The 20,948-nt window shown below is 38.9% G+C and overlaps 2 protein-coding genes across 3 annotated transcripts in view; one reads left to right on the top strand and one right to left on the bottom strand.

Moving 5' to 3' along the window:
• The window catches only part of LOC127946351 (heparan-sulfate 6-O-sulfotransferase 1-B), a 60,883-nt gene extending 40,208 nt beyond the window's left edge, over positions 1-20,675 (bottom strand). The window contains exon 1 of the mRNA XM_052542874.1: positions 19,859-20,675. Within this exon, the coding sequence (XP_052398834.1) occupies positions 19,859-20,370 (512 nt within the window). The 5' untranslated portion in view covers positions 20,371-20,675. The remainder of the gene's footprint in view (positions 1-19,858) is intronic.
• LOC127946349 (E3 SUMO-protein ligase ZBED1) lies at positions 11,318-14,508 on the top strand. Of its 2 annotated transcripts, XM_052542864.1 has the most exons (3): positions 11,318-12,421; positions 12,923-13,545; positions 13,695-14,508. In XM_052542864.1, exons 1-3 carry the CDS (start codon positions 11,560-11,562, stop codon positions 14,094-14,096), a joined length of 1,887 nt encoding a protein of 628 aa, XP_052398824.1. In that variant the 5' UTR covers positions 11,318-11,559; the 3' UTR covers positions 14,097-14,508. The 2 variants fall into 2 exon arrangements, with proteins under 2 accessions (XP_052398824.1, XP_052398825.1); XM_052542865.1 differs by lacking the exon at positions 11,318-12,421 and having other exon boundaries at positions 12,801-13,545.
• Positions 20,676-20,948: the final 273 nt, after the last annotated feature.

Below are 20,948 nucleotides of genomic sequence, written 5' to 3'. Positions count from 1 at the left end.
TACATTTACATATCCAAAAAGTTTCAGTCTTTTAATTGCGATTAATCGCGATTAATCGCGATTAATTTTAAAAAATTGTGCGATTAATTAGTTAATTTTTTTTAATCGATTGACAGCACTAGAAAATACATAATTTTTTTAATCAATAAATGCTTTTAATTCATAGCCTTATGCAACAATTACATATATACATTTTCAAAACTATTATGATATTACATATTAACATTTTCATGTAACAGCCAGTATTTGTATTTGTGTCTGTAACAATCACAACATTTTTCGTATCTGCATTCGGATACAGTCGTACAGTACTACAGTCTGTTATGGCTATGTTTTGTTTTTTCATAGTTATCACTGAACAAGTATGCCGTGTGAAACTAAAATAATTATTAATTTCTAAAATAATATTTATCATACAAACAGAGAGATGTCATGACAAACGTTTAGTGAACTCTTTTAGCAAGTCTTAATGTTTAGTGAACTTCACTAAACAAATGTGTGTGCGGCGTGCAAACCAGCAAAAGATAAAGATGCAAACATGTAGGCCAAGCGGAAAATGTATCCATATCTAAGTTGATTATTAGCCGTCTCTCTCTCTCTCTCTCTCTCTTTCTCTCTCTCTCGAACTGGTTTTTGAGAGACTGAAACGTGAAACGCAACGTGGCTGTTTGATTGGTGAGTGTGCAAGTTGAGCGAGCGCGGAAACGGTCCTGTTCCCATATATATTTATACACATCTCTGAAATCAGCCCAGCACTGTCTCACTCATCTAACAAACCCTATTTAAACTCATCAGTTCGTGTTTATTTGAGCACTTCCATCAGTGAACGCCACCTGCAAAACACAAAAATAAATATCAAAGAAATAAAACAGTTAAACAAGAAAGTAGCCTAAATAAGAAAGTTAAATACACCCTGTCTAACGGACGCGAGCGACACAGCGCAACAAAATACTCATTATAATCAATGATGTTACACTGGATGCAGCATGACACGACATGATAAATCCCCCGTCCGGTCTATGAGGTACTGACACAGAGTTCAAATGTCCTGTGTAGACATTAGACAGACTAAACCTGTCGCAACGCGGCAGTGTTGCATCCGGTTTACTTTTCCGCCACCAAGCAGGCTCATTAACTCCTCATTTGCACACTCTCTTTGAAATAGGAATCATTGCCATATTTCTTGTTAACATCTTTCGTTTATCGCTGTCTCTTTGTATTTGGCCAGTTTGGAGAAAGCCTCACCAAACCTGACCAGCCAGGCATTTGCGATCACAGGAACTTGTGCAAATGCAGATGGGTGACATAAATGGAGATGGCTCCAGATCGGTGATGTAGTATTTGGTTTCCCAACAAGGTCCATCATCCAACACTAAATTACTTTGCTGAATGCATAAACTGTATTTTCCTATGCTCAAACCTGTCAATCTAAAGGAAACGCTGTGTATGGTGTTTGAGGTAATTTGTGAATTACCATAGACTTACCATAAAATTTGCAACTATTACTGTTATTACACTTGTATACAAAACTTTGTATTAAGCTTGCTATAGCGTGTGTGTCGTCACGTGCACTACCGCCGGTGGCAGTAGACAACCATGGTGGCAACCGTCACAGCCCTAAAAGACAGACAGACGGAGATACAGACAGATAGTATTGGACCCAATTACATTTTGTGACTTTAGAGGGAGGCAGGTGACCATTAATCTTTTTCCACAATTACTCTTCACAGACAGTTTTGGAGGTCAATGCAAATCTTTTTATCAATGTGGCACGGTTTATCTATTTATCACTCCTTTCTCTCTCCTTCTCCCGTTCCTCTTCAAGTTTCAACACCAACAACAACCCTTGGGCCTGCTCACACAGCTCAAACCTAACCCTGGGACCAACCCACTGAAAGCCTGTTATGGCCTGTTGCCTTTCTGATCCAAGTCCAGGTAGGAGCATAAACCAAAACCCACCCACATCATCCAAATCGCTGCAGGCAAGCCGGTGCTCTCAACGCCTCCTCTATGTGCAGAAAAGTGCCTGTTACTGACCTCCATCATAGTATTATTTATAAATAAAACATGTTCAGGAGAATGTAAACCAGTCTCCTACAATCCCAACATATATGACCTCACTTCCCCTATGTACTCTGCAGGCCCAGCAGAGGTATAAATAGTACCATAAAAGGGTAATAATATCTAGTGATGTGCACATTGGTTTTCCTTCTCTCCCAATCACACTAGGTTTATGTTTCAGGATCAGGGAGGTGGAAACCTGTAAAATATGAGTTTAAGCTTTTGTTTTCCCAGCATATGCTCCATCTCCCTCGATTTATCAGATGTTACTTCTAGCGTTTAGCTTTCAACCGTGGGTGCAAGTGGCTCAAAAATCAAAACATTTGCTGGTTTAAATCCCTCAACTGCCACACAGCCAAATATCAGGCAACAGCATCCAGATGTCTAATAACACAATGCCAGCCCAAATTTCACGGAATCCAATTCTAGCTGGCCGAGGACATCTGCTCAGCAACAACATGGGGGAAAAAACAAACACTAGAATCAAGCCAAATGATCAGTTTCCACATGCTCAGCCTTTCCTTTTCTTTATTTAACATCTTAGACTTCGGGATAACAGATGCGGATTGTGCTGAGAATCGACTGTGTCACAGGTGGGTTTGGATGCCCCGCTGTTGGGGTAATGAATAGCTGTCTATCCTAGTTCTGTTCTCAGGGCATTAGAAGAGGTGCGGGAAGATTTACAGCATGCAAAATGAATCAATCTGGTGCAGTGTTGCGGGACTTGTGTCCAGGACTCACGGTAAAGCCAGTAACAACCGTAGGGAGCCTGGAATTACTGTACGCATGTAGACTGGCAGACCATATCAGAGGCAGTGGGAAGCAAACGTCTGCGGAAGAGTGAATCCTATGAATCAGAGCCAAACATGCTGCTCTAAAATAACTATACGCAAACTCTGTGACGAACTTGTTCTGGAAGACCTCATTCTTCTCAACCATTGCACATTATCCAGGCACTTCCTCACTGCAGAAACCTTATTCCCGTCAACTTTACAACACTTCCTTCAACTGACCCACAGCTTGGTCAATATATACAAAGTCCTGCACTACTGATAGATATATTGAAAAAAAGTAAAAAAGTGATGTGACATACAGCCAAGTATGATGCCCCATACTCAGAATTTGTGCTCTGCATTTAACCCATCCAAAGTGCACACACACACACACACACACACACCGTGAACACACACCCAGTATACGGTATTATTACGATATTGAAATGTGATCATAATACAGTATAACAGGTTTAATATATTTTATCTTACAACAAAAATAACTCAATATTTTAAATACAATAAAGCAATACAGAAAAATAGATAAAAGTTAAACGATTTACACAGATTAGTGCACAAAAGAACTATAAATACCAGTAGTTATCACTTATACAATAAGACCTCACTCGTTAACCATTAACATTCCCAATGAGCAATAGCGACATTTGCTACCGAAGTTATTAAAAAAAAATACAATAATCTTAGATCATGTTAGCTCATTAAATAATACAGTTGCAACTTTCGATTTTAACAAAGTGGGTAACACTTTAGAATAAGGTTCCATTAGTTAATGTTAGTTAACTACTTTCGTTAACATGAACTAAGCAAGAACAATCCTTCTACAGCATTTATAAGTCTTAGTTCATGTTAATTTCAACATTTACTAATGCATTATTTAAATCAAAAGTTGTGCTTGTTAACATTAGTTAATGCACTGTGAATTACCATGAACTAACAATGAATAACTGTATTTTCATTAACTAACATTAACGAAGATGAATAAATACACTAATAAATGTATTATTCATTGTTTGTTCATGTTATTTAATACATTAACTAACATTAACTAATGGAACCTTATTCTAAAGTGTTACCACAAAGTGCTATTAAATATTTGAATACCTAAGATTTATGAATGTTCGGAAGAATTTTTCATTGGGCATGTTGTAGTCCAGATTAAAATGAAAAGAAAAAGTTTGAGAAAGAATAGCCTATTAAGGCTAAATATATAAGTATTTGGCGCTGTGATGAACACCATAGCAAATCCACAGATCTCAATGGCTATTTAAATAATTTAAATATGTTTTAGAAAGTAGCTTTATTTATGGGGTTTCCAATGTAATGGCTGCATTTTCTGCAGTTTTGCGCCATCTTCTGTCAGAGAGTGAATGTGCTTTCATTTAGTGTTTCTCTCACATGTTACCCCATGTGCCAAAACAAAAATCTAAAATTCCGTTTAAAATTATCATATTTAAATAAATTCATAAGAGTTCCATCCACAACCAGTATGGAAAATGTAAAAAAAGTGTGCGGATTCTGTGTGGGCACAGTTGTGGGTAACACAGCTTGTGCTTCCCAATGTCACCAATGACGTCCGAATGTAGCCAAAAAAAGCAAAGCAAAAAAATACTACACACACCACTAAGTGTGCATGTGTAAATATGTTGACATGTGCTCGACAATTCGATAATGAAATCCCACTGGGAGCAACCATTTGGTCACAGCTTTGGTTCTGTCATCGTTCCCGCACAAACTGCTCTCCTTCATCACCCGTTTTCACATATTTTAATAAGACCACACTTTAATGAGGGTATCGCAGCTAGCATGAGCCGAATCTCTGCAGTCTGCTTGCGCCCTGCCAGCCGTTCAGTAGAAAGAGACAGATTGCACGTCATTGTCATAATAGGCCCCTGGGCTATTATTAGTCCGCCTTGAGATGAACCTCCAGATTTGGAATAGACTAAAAATACAGGAGAAAGTGTGAGACGGTTTCAAGCCGCTACTTGAAACATCCAGACATGCATAGACAGGCTCACAACAATCCATAGCTGTCCTTCAGACTTACTCGAGACCATCAAGCCGTAATTAAAGAGTGTTTCCTGCTAACCACTCATTACCTTGTAATTTGCCCTTGTAGAGCATCAATCTAGTGCAGGACAGCAGGACTTCGCATTTCCTGTGCGCACCGGTATAGATCTGAAGACGTGCTAAGTGAGATGTCATTCACAGCAGACACACAAAGACAAATGAGGCCCAAGAAAATCAAAGTTTGTAGCAAAATGATTGAGTTAAAGCTGAAAAAGAACAACGGTCATGATTACTAACACAAGAATTCCTCATCCCCCTCACGTCCTTGATGCTAGATGAGGATGATAGGAACAAAGATCGTGAGGGAATCTTTTATTTTACAGATCGACCGGTGAGCTTTCGTGTACTTCCTGTGTGGTGAAGTCAGTGTGCGTTTGCTTTGGTTTAAGCCTGCTTTTCCTGAAGGGAGTAACTGATAACACAGTAGAATACAATAATCAGCTTCTAAATCCCCATATTGTGGTTTATACTTACCCTGAATTCAATTTCATACAGCACTGAGTCCCGGCAAATGATGTGAAGATCAGTCATCTACTCACTGAGGCAGCGAGGGGCGTATTCGAGCAGGACTTTTGGCCATTAAAAGTGTAATGCATTTGCAAGCATCAATTTTTTTACTTTCATGCAGAACAAGTTTGGTAAGGACAAGGAGTTTCATATTTAAAAAAGGACTTTCAAGTGTGCCCTTTTCGTGACACTGATGTCCATAGGTTTCATTTAGATTTTAGTTCTTTAACGGTTTCATTGACAACATTTTCAGTGTTTGAAAGGAATAAACATAATATGCATCTTTAAATACATCAGTCAGTGACTCACAATTAGGACTCATTGTTGCATGTGGTATTTGTATTCACTAGAAGAACCAATTCAGATGAATCATTTGTTTGGGAATCAGACTACACAGGTTGTGCTGAAAGTTTTTGATTGACTATAATGAACCAGCTCATAATAATTAATCCACTCAGGAATCGGAATACACCAGTTGCTCTGAATGTTTCTACTTGACTAAAATGGACCAGCTCATAAGATTCATTCATTCAGGAATTGGATTACACTGGTTGCGCTGCATGTTTTATATTCACTAAAAAGAACCAGTTTATAAGATACTTTCGTTTTAGGAATCGGATTACACTAGTTGCTCTGCATTTTTCTAATTGTCTAAAATTAACAAACTCAATGGGATTACACTGGTTGTGCTGTAGGTTTTTGATTCAATAAAAAGAACCAGTTCATAAGATTCATTCTATCAGGAATCGGTTACACTGATTGCACTGTACTGTATGTTTCGGATTCACTAAAATGACCCAATCTATTATATTCACTCATTTGGAAATCATTCCACACTAAATGTGCTGTATATTTCTGATTTACTAAAAAGAAATGACTAAGAATCATTATTCTAGGAATCAGACCACAATGGTTGTGCCATATGTTTCACTAAGGAGAACAAACTCATTGGAATCATTTGTCCACGTCATTTGGAACATCATTCAGTTCCAGCACTTTTTGTTTAATGGAACTTTTCTCAATTAGAAGTAGGGGTGCTCGTGATTTCACATAGAGCAGCTGTTACTACACAGAGCTGTTGTTAAGCTGTTGTCAGCGTGGAAAGTGCGGAACTAACTGATCTCTGCTTCATTACAGTTTACACATATGTTTTCGTCGCGAATGTTGATCTTCCTTCAAAACAGCCGGTAAAAGAGTCGCGCGATAACGCGCGTCATCACTTCGACACGGAATTAGATCTGGCTTTTGTTCACACAGCGCTCGTCCCGGGTCGAACCCCTCAATGTTACTAGGTCCCCTACCCGGGTTCAATTCGGTAATCAATTCCGGGACGTGGTTGCTTTCACACAGAAGGCGACCCGGCAATGTTCCGGAAATATTGCGGGTCCGACGTGCAGTGTGAAAGGGGCTTATGTAGTCCTAAAGCATGCAACATCATCATGGATGTTCGCTTTTGCATTAAATAACCCTCTCAAAACAGGAACCAACTGTCTGTCTGCATCTCACTAGAGAAAGACGCTCTGGCCCCAGCACTCATCACTAAAGAGATTAGCATAACTCCATGGTCTTCTTTGGAGACAACGGTCTCTAATACCCTGCTGATCTGATTGGATTAACACACTAAGGCTGTCCCGGCTCACAGGGGCATGGTTGTGTGCTATGCTATCATGCCATGTGTGGCCACTTGACACAGCCAACGTCCCAAGGTTCAGGCGTGTCCCCTCATAAACTGACCTTAATACTGAGAAACCCACAAGAATCTAATGGCGCTTTTCCACTGCGTGGTATGACTCGGTACAGCACAGCTCGGGCTTGGTTTGCTTTTCCGCTGCAGTTTAGTATCACTTTAGAGTGGGTGTGATCATTCACATCGTTATAGTTGCACCGCCTCTACTGCCATGACTCCTAAACATTCATTCCGCGTTGCATCATCAAGCTCTCGCTGGATATGCTCCCTCTGCTACCAACAAGAGGAACATCTGTGTATCAGCAACAGAAAACAAAAATTGTTAAAAAAAGGTGCGCTTGTTCAAAATAGTTGTGTTCGAGCCTTTGCTAGCTGTGCTGATTTAAATCTGGCGAACCTGTTGGGTTTTGTAGACGATTCTCTCCGGCCAATACGTGATCAGCAGAGTTTACATGTCACGTTTTGGTAATAGTGCGGTTCACTCGGAATCTCAATCAAGGTGCTTAGAATAAGTGTGTTTATAGTTTAGAATAATTTTTATTTATTAGTTTTAGTTATTTTTGCATTTCAAGTTAAACTATACCAAATTTGAAATTATATCATTTTTTTTAAAATGTTTTTATTTCAGTTGACATTTATTTTAAGTAACAATTTCTTAAAGGCTCTCTTCAAAAGGCTACATGAGACTTCAGACCCAGAAGTGGGTCTGAATGTGTGATATCAGTGTCAAATTTTACCAGCACTACAGTCATATTTTAAGGTAAATCATCCAAAGGACGAGTGAGGTTGAAGAGAAAAGTCCTCCAATTATCTCCAAAGTGTCTCCGAGTGGCTCTCACTGAACCGTTTAGAGTTTAGAGAATTTAGAGACGAACCTCCTGCTTCTCACCGCTGCTACAGACCACTGCTCATCCAGAGCTCATCCAGTTTCATGCCTACCACAGGAAATCCATACCTTAAAGGGTTAAAGGGACTTCTGCATTAAACCCATATGTAAGGGAACCACAATTTATATAGTAGTTTACCCTAATCTGCCAACATTATTTACTTAACAAGCAATACAAAAGAAAATGGTTATATTTGTGTAGTTTTACATTAAAAGAGACACTTCAGTCACGCTCACAGAGAAGGATAGGGAGAGAGAAGCTATAAAGTGAGAGGAGTAGATACAGTGAGGAAGGCAATGAGCACAATGAGAAAATAAGAGCGGGGGAAAGTCTGAGAGAATTTGGCCCTCATTTGTCTCTGCGGACAGGTAGTTAGTGGCTTACCGCTGGCCTGTTCCGTCACAGACTGCTGTCCTGTCTCTCTAGCTCACAGTAAATCACATCCCACAGCCAGCACCACTATTATTACCAGTCTGTGCACCTTCTCCAAGATTACACCAGTGCGGCAAAGAGGATTCATCCATTGAGAGTCCATTTATAACCTCTGATCCTATGGTTTCCTGACCCCGTGTTGCCATTGCTCATTGCTTTAATTGTTGGCTGGTTATGTTTAGCAGTTAGTGCCAACTGGCAGATGGCAAAACTACATTAAATCAAGAGCAAAAAGCAAAACTAAGGACCTTTAAAAAGTAGTCATTTAGAATAGTGTTTATTTTTTATTTTTATTGAAATATTATTTCACAATATTACTACTTTCACATCATTTTTAATCAAATAAATGCAGCATTGGAAAGAATAAAAGGCTTCTTTTAAAAGCATTTTTAAATTGCAATGCATCAGTTTCGAAATACAATTACAAACATTTAATGATTACTTAAATATTAAATAACAACTTTGATCATTTTAAGGTTTAACATTAGGCTAACATTACCGCGGTACAAGCAAATTCGCCTCATTCGCGCATTTAGTTACAGGAGATTCTGAGTTATGAAAAGGACCATTGCAAGCTGTGAGCGACCGGCTTTGGTGATGGAAAATTGGCAGTAATACCCCCACCTTGCGCAGCTGTACCAGAGTGTCCCTGGGACATCAGTGCGGTCGGAGCACGTCTTCTCAACAGCTGGACATTAGTGAATTAAAAATGCACTGCTCTAGACCCCGACAATGTTGATCGACTTGTTTTCCAGTCCAATAAATTTGTAATGGCCCTAGCCTTATGTCAGTTACGTTCAATAAAAAAAAACACACATGGCCTGTTCTCAAGTCCATTTAAAGTTTCATTTTTTTAACCGTTGTTTGAAATGGATTGAATCATTATTAAAAATAATCTTGGAGATTTTGAATTGAATTGCCTAAATCATAAATGCAGCCGGGTTGAAGCCTGCAGTGATGTTTTTCTTTTTTTATGGCAGCCGTCCCCTCTGCATATATATTTTTTCGAGAATGTTGCACTCCTGTTGTTGTTTGTTATTCTGCACGAAACTTCATGCCAATAAATAAGAAATATTGCTGACTTGTGCGTTTCCAGCGCTCTCTTTACATTCGTCCGTTATTTGACGTTGAAAAAGGAAAGGTCTTTTTTTAGAGATGGAAAATCGACTTTACAATCAATTCAATGAACACTTATGTCTTAAAAATCGCCCTAATACCCACACTGGACATTGAGAACTGGGAATACAAATTAGGGGTGCTCCGATCACGATCGGCCGATCGTTATGCGTATCTCCTCAGTAAAGCCGGTTTTCTAATCAGCAGTTAATTCCATCAGGTGCCTGATTTCTCATAGAGCAGCTGTTACTACACAGAGCCGTTGTTAATAGAGAAGATGCGCAAATCACGTTAATTTTCAGCGTTTATTGGCCCATCTTCTCAGTTAACAACGGCTCTGTGTAGTAACAGCTGCTCTATGTGAAATCACGCACCTGATGGAATTAACCGCTGATTAAATAACCGGCTTTACTGACGAGATGCGCATTAACGATCGGCCGATCGTGATCGGAGCACCCCTAATACAAATAGCTTTCTCCGGATGCTACAGTTTAACACATGAAGCACTTTAATTACAGTACATCCTTGACTGAAGCCATTTTAACTCCGTTTCTCCATTCTACTCTGTTTATCCCAAAGCGTCAAAAGCACCATGAATAAAACAAAGCAATTCATAAATCAACCTGTGCTGCACACAAGTTTCTTAATAGGTGTAGTAGAAATTCAAGCTGAAGATCTTCCGAACTGATAATCAGCATTTATGTCCATAAATCCTCTTATAAGCATTCCAGCTACAAAGAGACGTTAACTAGACATAATATCCCTGAACAGTTCCCAGTGGATCCAGAGACCCAAATTTAGCACAAAAGCAGCTCTGTCTAAATCTATGTCACCATCCCGCCTGATCCAAATCGAGACAGCCAGCATTTCATCGCACCTCAACTCTGAACTGCACAACATCACCGAGGTGCGGTGATACTGAACACATCAACTATTAAATAACATTACTGCAACAATCTAATTATCTGATAATGACAAGGTTTATGGATGCTTTCACAGGCTTTTTAACTGAAGTCCTGCATAAACGTTAAGATAAGCAACTCTCAAAATATGCAGACAATGTAAACACTCTGTTGCCAGAAGCTACAGACAGACTGGACTTAAGGCTGTCAATAGTTGTGTGCTTAGGTGAAAACTAACACGGTGTGTGGGTGATGGGTTAAACAAAGGGCCAGAATACAGAGTCTTCTTCAAAATGCTCAGTATTAAAGTTGCAATGTTCACGGATTGTGCTATTAACATGACCGATGACCAACTAAGTGTAGTTTGTTGATGACTATTCACCTTTGAAATTCCCTTGGAACTACAATAGAATGAGTGAATAAAGAAAGTAAAGAAATACATTTAATCAAAGCACAAACAGAATGTCAAAGGCCAACAGATGTGCTCTTTTGACAAGTGGTCGACCTATATATCGCCAAGGCCTATATATATCAGCCGATATTTGGCATTTTTCTAATATCAGCATTGGCCGATATTTTCTTCTGCTTGGCCGATGTGTTTGAGGCAGGACTTTTATTTTGACGCCAGTGAGAATGTGCACACAGCTCACATGAGCCCCTTTCACACTGCACGTCGGACCCGCAATATTCCCGTAACATTGCCTGGTCGCCTTCTGTGTGAAAGCAACCACGTCCCGGAATTGATTACCGAATCGAACCCAGAACAAGAAATCTATTTCTTTACAGACACACTGGGAAATCTGCTAAGTTTGCCTAAATGTTTTAAAGGCTGCTTACTAACTTGTATGTGCATCTCCTGTAGGGCTGCACAATTAATCGAATTTCTAATCGCGATCACGATTACAGAAGCCACGATTACGTAATCGTCCAAAGCCGCGATTACACAAAAAAAAAAAAAAAAAAAAAAATCTGCGCGCATAGGAGGCGTGTTTAGATCATGTCAGGTTGTGAGTGGCGAATCACCACTTTTAATAATAGTCTGTAGGCGTGTCATTATCAACGACCAGATTATCCACTGATACGTCTCATGTCATGTTAATTTCATCATGTCTGCTGATAGAACAACATCCGATTCCGACAACGTGCAAAGTGCTCATCCACAATTAGAACCGAAAAGAAAAGCAACATCAGTGGTGTGGAATTATTTCGGATTCACCAGAGATGATGTCGATCAGCGTGTTATACTGTGTAAATTGTGTCGATCAACTGTTTCTGCACCATCAAGCAACACCACAAATTTATACAACCATTTAAAATTCAACCACAGAGTGCAATACGAGGAGTGTCTCAGCGTAAAAAAAAAAGCGCCAAGTGATGCGAGAACTGCAACACAGACACCCATCACGAAATCTTTGTTTAATGCTACTCCGTACCCGGCAGGTTCCCAAAAGCAGATCGAGATAACTGAAGCGATCGCGCATTTCATTGCAAAAGACATGGTGCCGATTAATACAGTTTACAGCGCGGGGTTTAAAAAACTCATAAACACACTGGACAAGAGATACGTCATCCCCTCCCGCAATTATTTTTCTCAAGTTGCGCTGCCTTCGCTTTATTCAAAATGCCGGGAAAGCATTGAATCAGATCTGCAGAAAATTGAGTTCTATTCCACCACGACTGATTTATGGTCGAGTAGAACTATGGAACCATATATGAGCCTTACGGTTCATTACATTGATGACGAGTTTCAACTCAAAACCAGATGCTTGCAAACGTCCTATTTTCCGCAAGATCACACCGGGGATGCGATTGCTCAAGGACTGAAAGAGATGCTGGGTGCCTGGGATTTAAAGGAGGAGCAACAAGTCTGTGTCACAACAGACAACGCAGCAAATATAGTGAACGCTATTGCTATCAATAAGTGGAGCAGACTTCAGTGTTTTGGACACAGGCTGCACCTAGCAATTGGTAAGTAGTAGCCTGCTATTAATATTCATTTAGCTAAAAATATACACATAATTCCATATTTATTTCATTGCAATATCATATGTACTTGGCTAATAATATGTAGACCAGGTTTTTTTTATTCATTCCTGGATTATAATGCATTCAGTGATTGAACAGTTTAGCATGCAACAACTTCAGTGTTTTATATATATTTATATATATATATATATAGGCTATTGTATAGTTCACTTATCTATATTTATAACATTATATTAATACAGTATATATATATATATATATATATCTATATATATTTATATACTGTATTAATATATATATACTGTATTAATATAATGTTATAAATATAGATAAGTGAACTATATAAACTGTAACTATAATGTTTTTACAACTATACTAATATAAATTGTACTGTTACTGTAATTTTGAAATTGTGTCTGTTTAATTGTAATTAAAATGTATAGCATTAGTAAACTGTTTGTGTGTGTGTGTGTGTGTGTTTAGAACATTCTTTGAAAGATGGACGGATTGACCGTGCACTAAATGTCTGCAAAAAGGTGGTAGGGTGCTTCTCCTATAGCTGGAGACGAAGGAGGGAGTTATCCGAGGCCCAGAAAGAGCTCAAGTTACCTCAACACAAGCTCAAGACTGAGTGTCCGACAAGATGGGGCTCAAAACAAGCAATGATCGCCAGGGTATTGGAACAACAGAGTGCCATTTCTTTTGTTCTCTCCGCGGACAGAAAAGCCAGACACCTTGTCCCCACATGGCAGGATGTAGAGGTCCTTGAGGCGGTCAACAACTCCCTTTCTCCACTTGCTGAATTCACGGATGCTCTTTCAGGAGAGCAATATGTAAGTGTGTCATATGTGAAGCCTGTTCTTCATTTGTTCAACAATAAAATCTTGGCAGAGAAAGAGGGAGAAACAGAACTGTCAAAATGCATCAAGAAAAAGATCCTGGACTACCTGAATAATAAGTATGATGATCCACTGACTCAAGAATTGCTTGACATGGCTTCTGCAATTGATCCCAGATTCAAGCTCAAGTACGTCAATGAGAACAGAGTTGAAGCTGTCAAGACTCGTTTGAGAGCTGAAATGGCATCAATATCTACTACAGTCAAGGTAATTATCAGAGGTTGTGTGTGCCATGTATATTTTGTTTTGGCCATTCTCAGTATTAATTTAAAATTACTAAATAGTCCTTACTATACTAGTACATGACATTATATTTTATGAGTTAAACAAAATTTTTGCCTTTGTTTAATTAAAAGCCTCAACCATCGGTGACTGTTAGAGAGGAAGCAGATGACCAAAATGCTCCAGCACTAAAGAAGACCAAAAAAACACTGGGCAGCTTCTTTAAAGTAGATGAGGACCAGAGGCCAGCATCGCCATCTCTCAATCTCCAAGACATGGCCATTACTGCAGAGCTACAGTCTTATTTTCTATCTGCTGCTGTTGATAGTGAGGAGGATCCTTTGGTCTGGTGGAAGGAACATGCAAAACAATTCCCAGCACTATCCAAGTTGGCACAAAAGTATTTGTGCATTCCTGCCACAAGCTCTCCCTCGGAAAGAGTATTCAGCACTGGAGGAAACATTGTGAATTGTTTGCGTGCATCCCTAAAGCCTGAAAGTGTGGACAGGCTTGTGTTCCTAGCCAAAAATCTTTAAAAGTCTAACTTGATGTTGTTCATTCCTGAAACCTTGAAGTGTTTTTATGTCTTGTGTTCTAGGCCAAAATACTTCATATGGCAAACTCAGTTTTTTTCTTTCTACAGGTTATCTTGAGTTTTTCTATTGTTTTAATTTTAGTTTTAGTATAATACCATGCATACTATTGCATATTTGCACTTTTTTTTATTTAAAGAAACCAAACCAATGTAGAAAAGCAATAAAAGTTTTTCAGGAAGAGTGTTTTCAGCTTGTTTTTTTTTTTATATATATACAAATATGGCATGAAGTTGCTTTAAACATGGTATAAAGCTACTTAAAACATCAATCAAATGTAAATTGTAATAATCGTAATTAATAATCGCAATTACAATTTCAAAGGAATAATCGACAATTATGATTTTTGTCATAATCGTGCAGCCCTAATCTCCTGTATTTCTAACACAAGATAACACAAAGAAACGCAGCCACAAATGCAATTCCGATGAGTCACCATGAAGCTAAACCCCTTGACCAGTCATTCAGATAACTCCTCGCCATGCAACTGCATGCTGCAACATTAATTTAGTAGTGCACAGACCATATCCTAACTATCAGTTACAACATCTTCCTCAAGTGCAACTAACCTGATTCTATTTTTGGTTGAGAGTCAAATTGCTCTCCCTCTCTCTGCACACACACACACAAATGTGTGTGTCATTGAGATGTTACCCAGGGGGAGAACAGATAATGAGCCTTTAGTGTGGAGTTTATGATAATCTTAACAAGCTACTGCCCTCACCATGAAATCCATTAGAGCAAGAGGTTCAACTACTTCTGGCAGAATCAATAGTCAGTCGACTAGAGTAGAAACAGATGAATTTATATATAAACTGAAAATGTCAAAACAAGACTTCAGTGAACTCTAATTCTCATGTTCAGGTAGCACAAAAAGTTTTTACACAGATGTAAATTTTTTGTCTGATGCCAGTAAGATGATATTATTTTCATGTTAGAGCTGATAAATTGCTGTATTAAGTAATATTCAAATTCTACACTACTATATATATAAATAAATTAATAATGAAGCATTTAAAACTTGCAATAATTTTATTTTAAATACTAAAATGTAATCTAGGCATTACAACATTACTATAACATTATAACATAAAAAAATTTATATTCTTTTTCAGATTTGCTGCTTACATTTAGCAATATTTTTATTAAAAAAAATTTAATCAGCAAGTAGATGATGGCAAAGATAGTCTAAATTTTAATTGAAATGAAGATCTGGCCGAGGTGAGGCTGCTCTAGGCAGGTTCATGAGCGGATGCCCTGGAGCTCACATCTCTGAAAACACTGAAGCAAATTTTCAAATAGACATCATCTTAACAACAAACAAACTGCATATTAGACGTCTAAACAAGTACAAAAAAAACTCTCAAAACTACATTTCGTGACACAAAAACCTTATTATTTTATTTGGGCATCCACCGTGACACTCAAGCCTCTTTCACACTGCGATTCCAGAAAATACATGTGTAATGTATTCCGGCAATTGTTCCTGGGTTGCTAGAATTTGCCCCTTTCACACTGCCAGTGATTACCTGGTATATGTGCGTGCGTTCACACACAACCCATAAAGGTCCCGTAAAGACATGTGACATCAGAATGTGACGTGTAATTTATAAGTTGAAAACTAGGTACGTTAACTTAAGCTGGTGAACGATCTTAGCATAAGCGCGGAAAATGAGGAACTAACTGATCTCTGCTTCATTACAGTTTGCACAATTTCCGTCGTGAATGTCGATCTGCCTTCAAAACACCTGGTAAAAGTGTCGTGCCATAACACGAAAACATGTCAACAACAGGGAAGTGTGAACAGCACTCCACTTGTTTAAGTGTAACTAGGGTTGCAAAGGGGAGGAACATTTTAGGTAAATTTCCAGAAATTCTCCAAAAAATCTCTGGAAAATTAAAAAAAGAATCCCAGAAAGTTTCTAAAATTTCTGGATTGTTTCCATAATTTACTGGAAATTTTCCACCTTTTTGCAGCCCTAAGTGTAAGTGTGGCTGATGGTGTTGGGCCGTTGAGCTCATCCAGTAAAAACTGACAGTTCTCTTGGTTGTGCGAGTCACTTAGGCCTGTGTCAAGGCAAGTGTGATGCACTCAGCCAGCAGGGTACCTATTAGGCTAGTTGGACCAGCTTTTAAACCCTCTTTCTCAGAGACTGGACATAACCACCCTTGAAAATCCCAATTTTCACCAACCAAGTGTACAGTTGACAGAATGTGGCTATTTAACGGCTGCAATGCCTGTGGATGTGGAAAGTTTTTACTGAAAAGTGCACATTTGTACTATCACCATCATCACCATCATGAATGAACAGGTTGTCAGTTCAAGGTTTAAGAGGTTAATTGGCCATTTGCTAAAAAGTACATTGGAATGCACACGCATTCCACAAAGTTCCCCCGGCAGAGTCAAAAAAGTCCATAGAAAACCACCTGGGAAAGTGAAAGCCAAGGCAAGTTCTAGGATGTCTTTTTCCTTGCACTTAGTAACTCTGAAACATGAGTAACAGTATCCATTATCACATTTAAGGCCAGTGATTTTCAAATGCACAGAGAAGTCTTGAAAGAAGTCTAAGTTGTCCAGAATAGGAAGATATCAACATGTTATTTCAGCTCTCCCTGCAGGCCTGCTAAAACACACCCTGTTGCGTGTCTGACTGGTTACACAGCTGGAGAGCTTCCTTGTGTATGAACTGCAACTGCTTTGGTTTTCTAGATCTTGTGACAATAAACATAATCAAGCCACTTTATTTTGTGCTCAACACAGAGAAATGGCGCACAGGGTTAGAAAGGGGGAGATATAGCATGGTGGTTGAAGCTCCAAGCTATGAACTGAAAGGTTGTAGGTTCAAGCCCTGCATCCTTTCCTTTACATAAAAAAAGAAAGAAAAAGAATACCAAAATATAACTATAGTCAATTGTGGTACCACTGTCATCCAAAAGAAAGAAAGAAAAATATTCAATGAGAGAGGGACAGTTATATTATATTGCAGCAACTTTGACATTATAGAAAATTATGGTTAACATATTAATTTGTGTAAGGACAATTTCAAACCCGAAGGGATGAAACAATTAACTATTACCACAGGTCAAAATAAGAGTTCTACATAAAAGTGACAACTAAAAATGATGTATTATGCTATAAATAATTACAAACAAATCTCTCATAATAACATCTTCAACCCTTCTGGAAGTGGACACTTTAAAGATAAATGTCAGATGAGTTGGCTGAACGGTCTTAAAAAGTCGGCCCTTTTACCATGATTTCTCACAGTTAACAACTGGTTATTGAAAAATGGACATTTGTACAAACATCAGCATGTGTAAATATTTCTAGCAAACGCCTTGCAGTGCCACTACCTTGAACTCAAGACTAATGGCTAAATAACTCTAGCTATAAATCATAACTTTTGCCGCGTTTCCACCGAAATTACCCGGAACATTTTTACCAGGAACTTTTTTTCCCAGGAACTTTTTTCCCCCCAGACATGTTGCTTTCTGCGTTTCCACCGCGGTGTAAAGTACCGGGAAGATTAGGCAAATAGACTGGTGACGTAGGTCCGCGCGCGTTTCTCATTACAAAGTACCTCTGATAAAAAAAAAAAAAAAGTATGCTGATTTTGGACGTGCATCATCGGTAGTTAGTTCAGACTTTGTGCATTCGACTGGGGAGTGTGATGTCAGCGACGACGCAAGTCCGGTAAATCTATAAACAGCAGCATACTTGATAACTTCAGTCTGCTCGTCTTGGCTACTGCAATTTTCCTCTCTGTATATTTACAATAAAACGAAATAGGATATAAAATACCACTGCCTCCTTTGGTTTTCATTTAAGCATATAACAGCTGCAGAAATATACTTAGTTCAGGGATATGTGTATATGCAGCCATTACAATTAAACGAAATATTATATAAATTTGCCTTTTTTATTTTCATTTTAACATATAGATAAATTGAATACAGACCAAAGAAAACCTGTTAGATTTACCCCGCAGCTGAATTATATGTTATGTTTAACCACTAAAGACACATCAGAGCCAGCGGCACATATAAGAAGGTCTACCCCAGGAAAGGCTGCTCTCTGCGGATACATGAGGACTGAGCTCCCGCTGATCGAGTGGAGCTCACCGTCTATGAGATCGGCGAAACACATTTTTAAATAGGCGCTGTCTTTATAAATAAACCACAGATTTGAGTTTTAAACAACTACATTTTAGCCTGAAATACTTTTAAAATTACATTTCATGACACAATAACAGTAATATTTGAAAATGATCCGAATAAATGGAGGTTGAACTCAACCAATGCTGCGTGAACCCAGATGGCTTTGGCTACAGCAATTTTCCCCTCAGTATATTTACAATAACACGAAATAGGATATAAAATACCACTGCCTCCTTTCGTTTTCATTTAAACATAATAACTGCTGCAGAAATGTACTTATTTCAGGTATATGTGTAACGTTATACAGCCATTACAATGAAACGAAATATTATATAGACTTGCCTTTTTTTTATTTTCATTTTAACATATAGATAAATTGAATACAGACCAAAGAAAACTTGCTAGATTTACCCCGCAGCTGAATTATATTTTATGTTTAACCACTAAAGAGATATCAGAGCCAGCGGCACATATCAGAAGGTCTATCCCAGCAGAGGCTGCTTCTCGGCGGATAGATGATCACTGAGCTCCCGCTGATTGCGTGGAGCTCACCGTCTCAGAGATCGGCGAAACACATTTTTAAATAGACGCTGTCTTCATAAATAAACAACAGATTTGAGTTTTAAATAACTACATTCTCGCCTGAAATAGTTTTAAAATTATATTTCATGACACAATAACAGTAATATTTTGAAAATGTTGATACGAATAAATGGTGGTTGAACTGAACCAATGCTGCGTGAACTCAACCAATCAGCATGTTTAGCGCCAAAGTCCCGCCCCCGAAAGTTCCTGAACTTTGAAAAAGTACCACCTCGCCAGCAGGGACTTTCTGAGGGGCATTTTTTTACCCGGAACTTTATTTAGTTCCTGGTTCCTGCGGTGGAAACACACCAAGTACCAGGCCAAAGTCCCTAGTTCCTGGGTAAAGTTCCTGCGGTGGAAACGCGGCTATAGCTACATGTCTGATGAAAATGATTAAAAAACTAAAGAAACTCCCATTTACAAAATGGAAAATGTAGAATGTCCCTTTGGACTTTTCCAGCATAACTTCAGTTAAATTAAAGTGGAAACCTCATCCCGCCATGAAGCAGTAAATGAAAAAAAAAAAAAAAAAAAAAAAAAAAAAATAATAATAATAATAATAATAATATAATAATTAAATTGCCTAACCGGATCATACCTATATTATTTCAATAACAATGTATCCGATTCAAGTATATTTTCCTTCCTGAAACTGATACAGTAATATTGAATGAGAAAAAACAACGACTTGAACGGTTTAGCGAGAATAATAGACAGAGTCTACGGTTTAAGCACAACTGAAAATGTATACGGAGGAGATTTTACACAGAAAAATTGTTTAAAACGGTAATAGTATCAATATAGGCACAGCCAGTCCCAATATCTGAGACTTTTTGCAAATCTCCCTTACGCCGAATCTCTCAGAGGTAACTTGGGCTATTTAAACTCCCGGCGACACTGAATGTTTGGAAAACCTTGCGACTAACGTTACAGCACTTGCAGGGTGAAACAAGCAAACTCACCTCGTTTTATTCGACTTGCTTTCTTTCTTGTTGAGAACCCCCGGAACGCAGCTGGTGAGCTCGGTCCAGTCCGCGTGCAAGCCGCAACTCCAGCCGGTGGAGAAGCGAGAGAACAGCCAGGTCTCCTTTCGGTTCGGACGGTAGCAAGTACACTTCTTCTGGCCCGGTCTACAATCACAAGGAAGCTCAAGTCGAACATTTTGGACTAGATGCCTCCCGAAGGTCGTCCCGCCGGTCTTTTGGATGTGGAGAAACACAATCACGTCCTCCCCCTTGATTTCGAAATCTATCTTGCGCTCGAGATCTTTAATAGAGAAGTAGTACTTTTTCACATAGTGCGGGTCCGGAGTGGGGAAAATGGTCATGTCCTCTTCATACCCGTGCGGGGAGCCGAAGTTTATCACCCCGGGCGCCACGTACTGGTACAAAATCAGCATGAAGAAGACTGATCCGACGACGATCAACAGAAATTTACTGGTCCTTTCAACCATGTTCCTTTCCGTGTCGTTCATTTGTTATCATTTCTCAGACAACAACAGTCCGCGGTGCTTCTGTGGTGGCTTGCACCCTTCTCGTCTCTCCGGAGGCAGATCATCATAGGTCCACTTAAGAGTTCAGAATCTGCAGACAATGTGTGTTTGGATAAATTATATCCACATTTCGACCGGTCCTACCTGTCTAAAATCCAGTTCGAATCCGTTCAAGGGACTCTTGCAGATGAAGGCAGAGCAGTCCTCAAACCTCGAGTTGTTGAGTGAAGCCAAGCCACCCGTCAGAAAATACCTCCCTTGTCTCGTATAATTATTCTACACAGCGACACCCACTTTCCCCCCAACACACACACACACACACACACACATCAACCTCATGCTCGTAACTATGAAGAAAATTCGGTTTGGAGTTCTCGCTTGCAGGTTTTTTTTTTTTTTTTTTTTTGAGGAAGCCTTTAGTCGTGGACTATTTTATTAACAGACATGTTTTCAGTTTTTAATTCTAAAGATCCTCAAATATGTAGATAGCTTTCAAGGGGCCCTATATCATATATAAAGACCAATTTATACTGTGTAAACAAAATAGGCTAATGGATTTA

This window comes from Carassius gibelio, chromosome A24, assembly GCF_023724105.1.
Source record: "Carassius gibelio isolate Cgi1373 ecotype wild population from Czech Republic chromosome A24, carGib1.2-hapl.c, whole genome shotgun sequence".
In the NCBI taxonomy this organism is placed as follows: domain Eukaryota; kingdom Metazoa; phylum Chordata; class Actinopteri; order Cypriniformes; family Cyprinidae; genus Carassius; species Carassius gibelio.
Note: the sequence above shows the minus strand (reverse complement) of the source record. Positions and strands in the feature narration are given on the sequence as shown.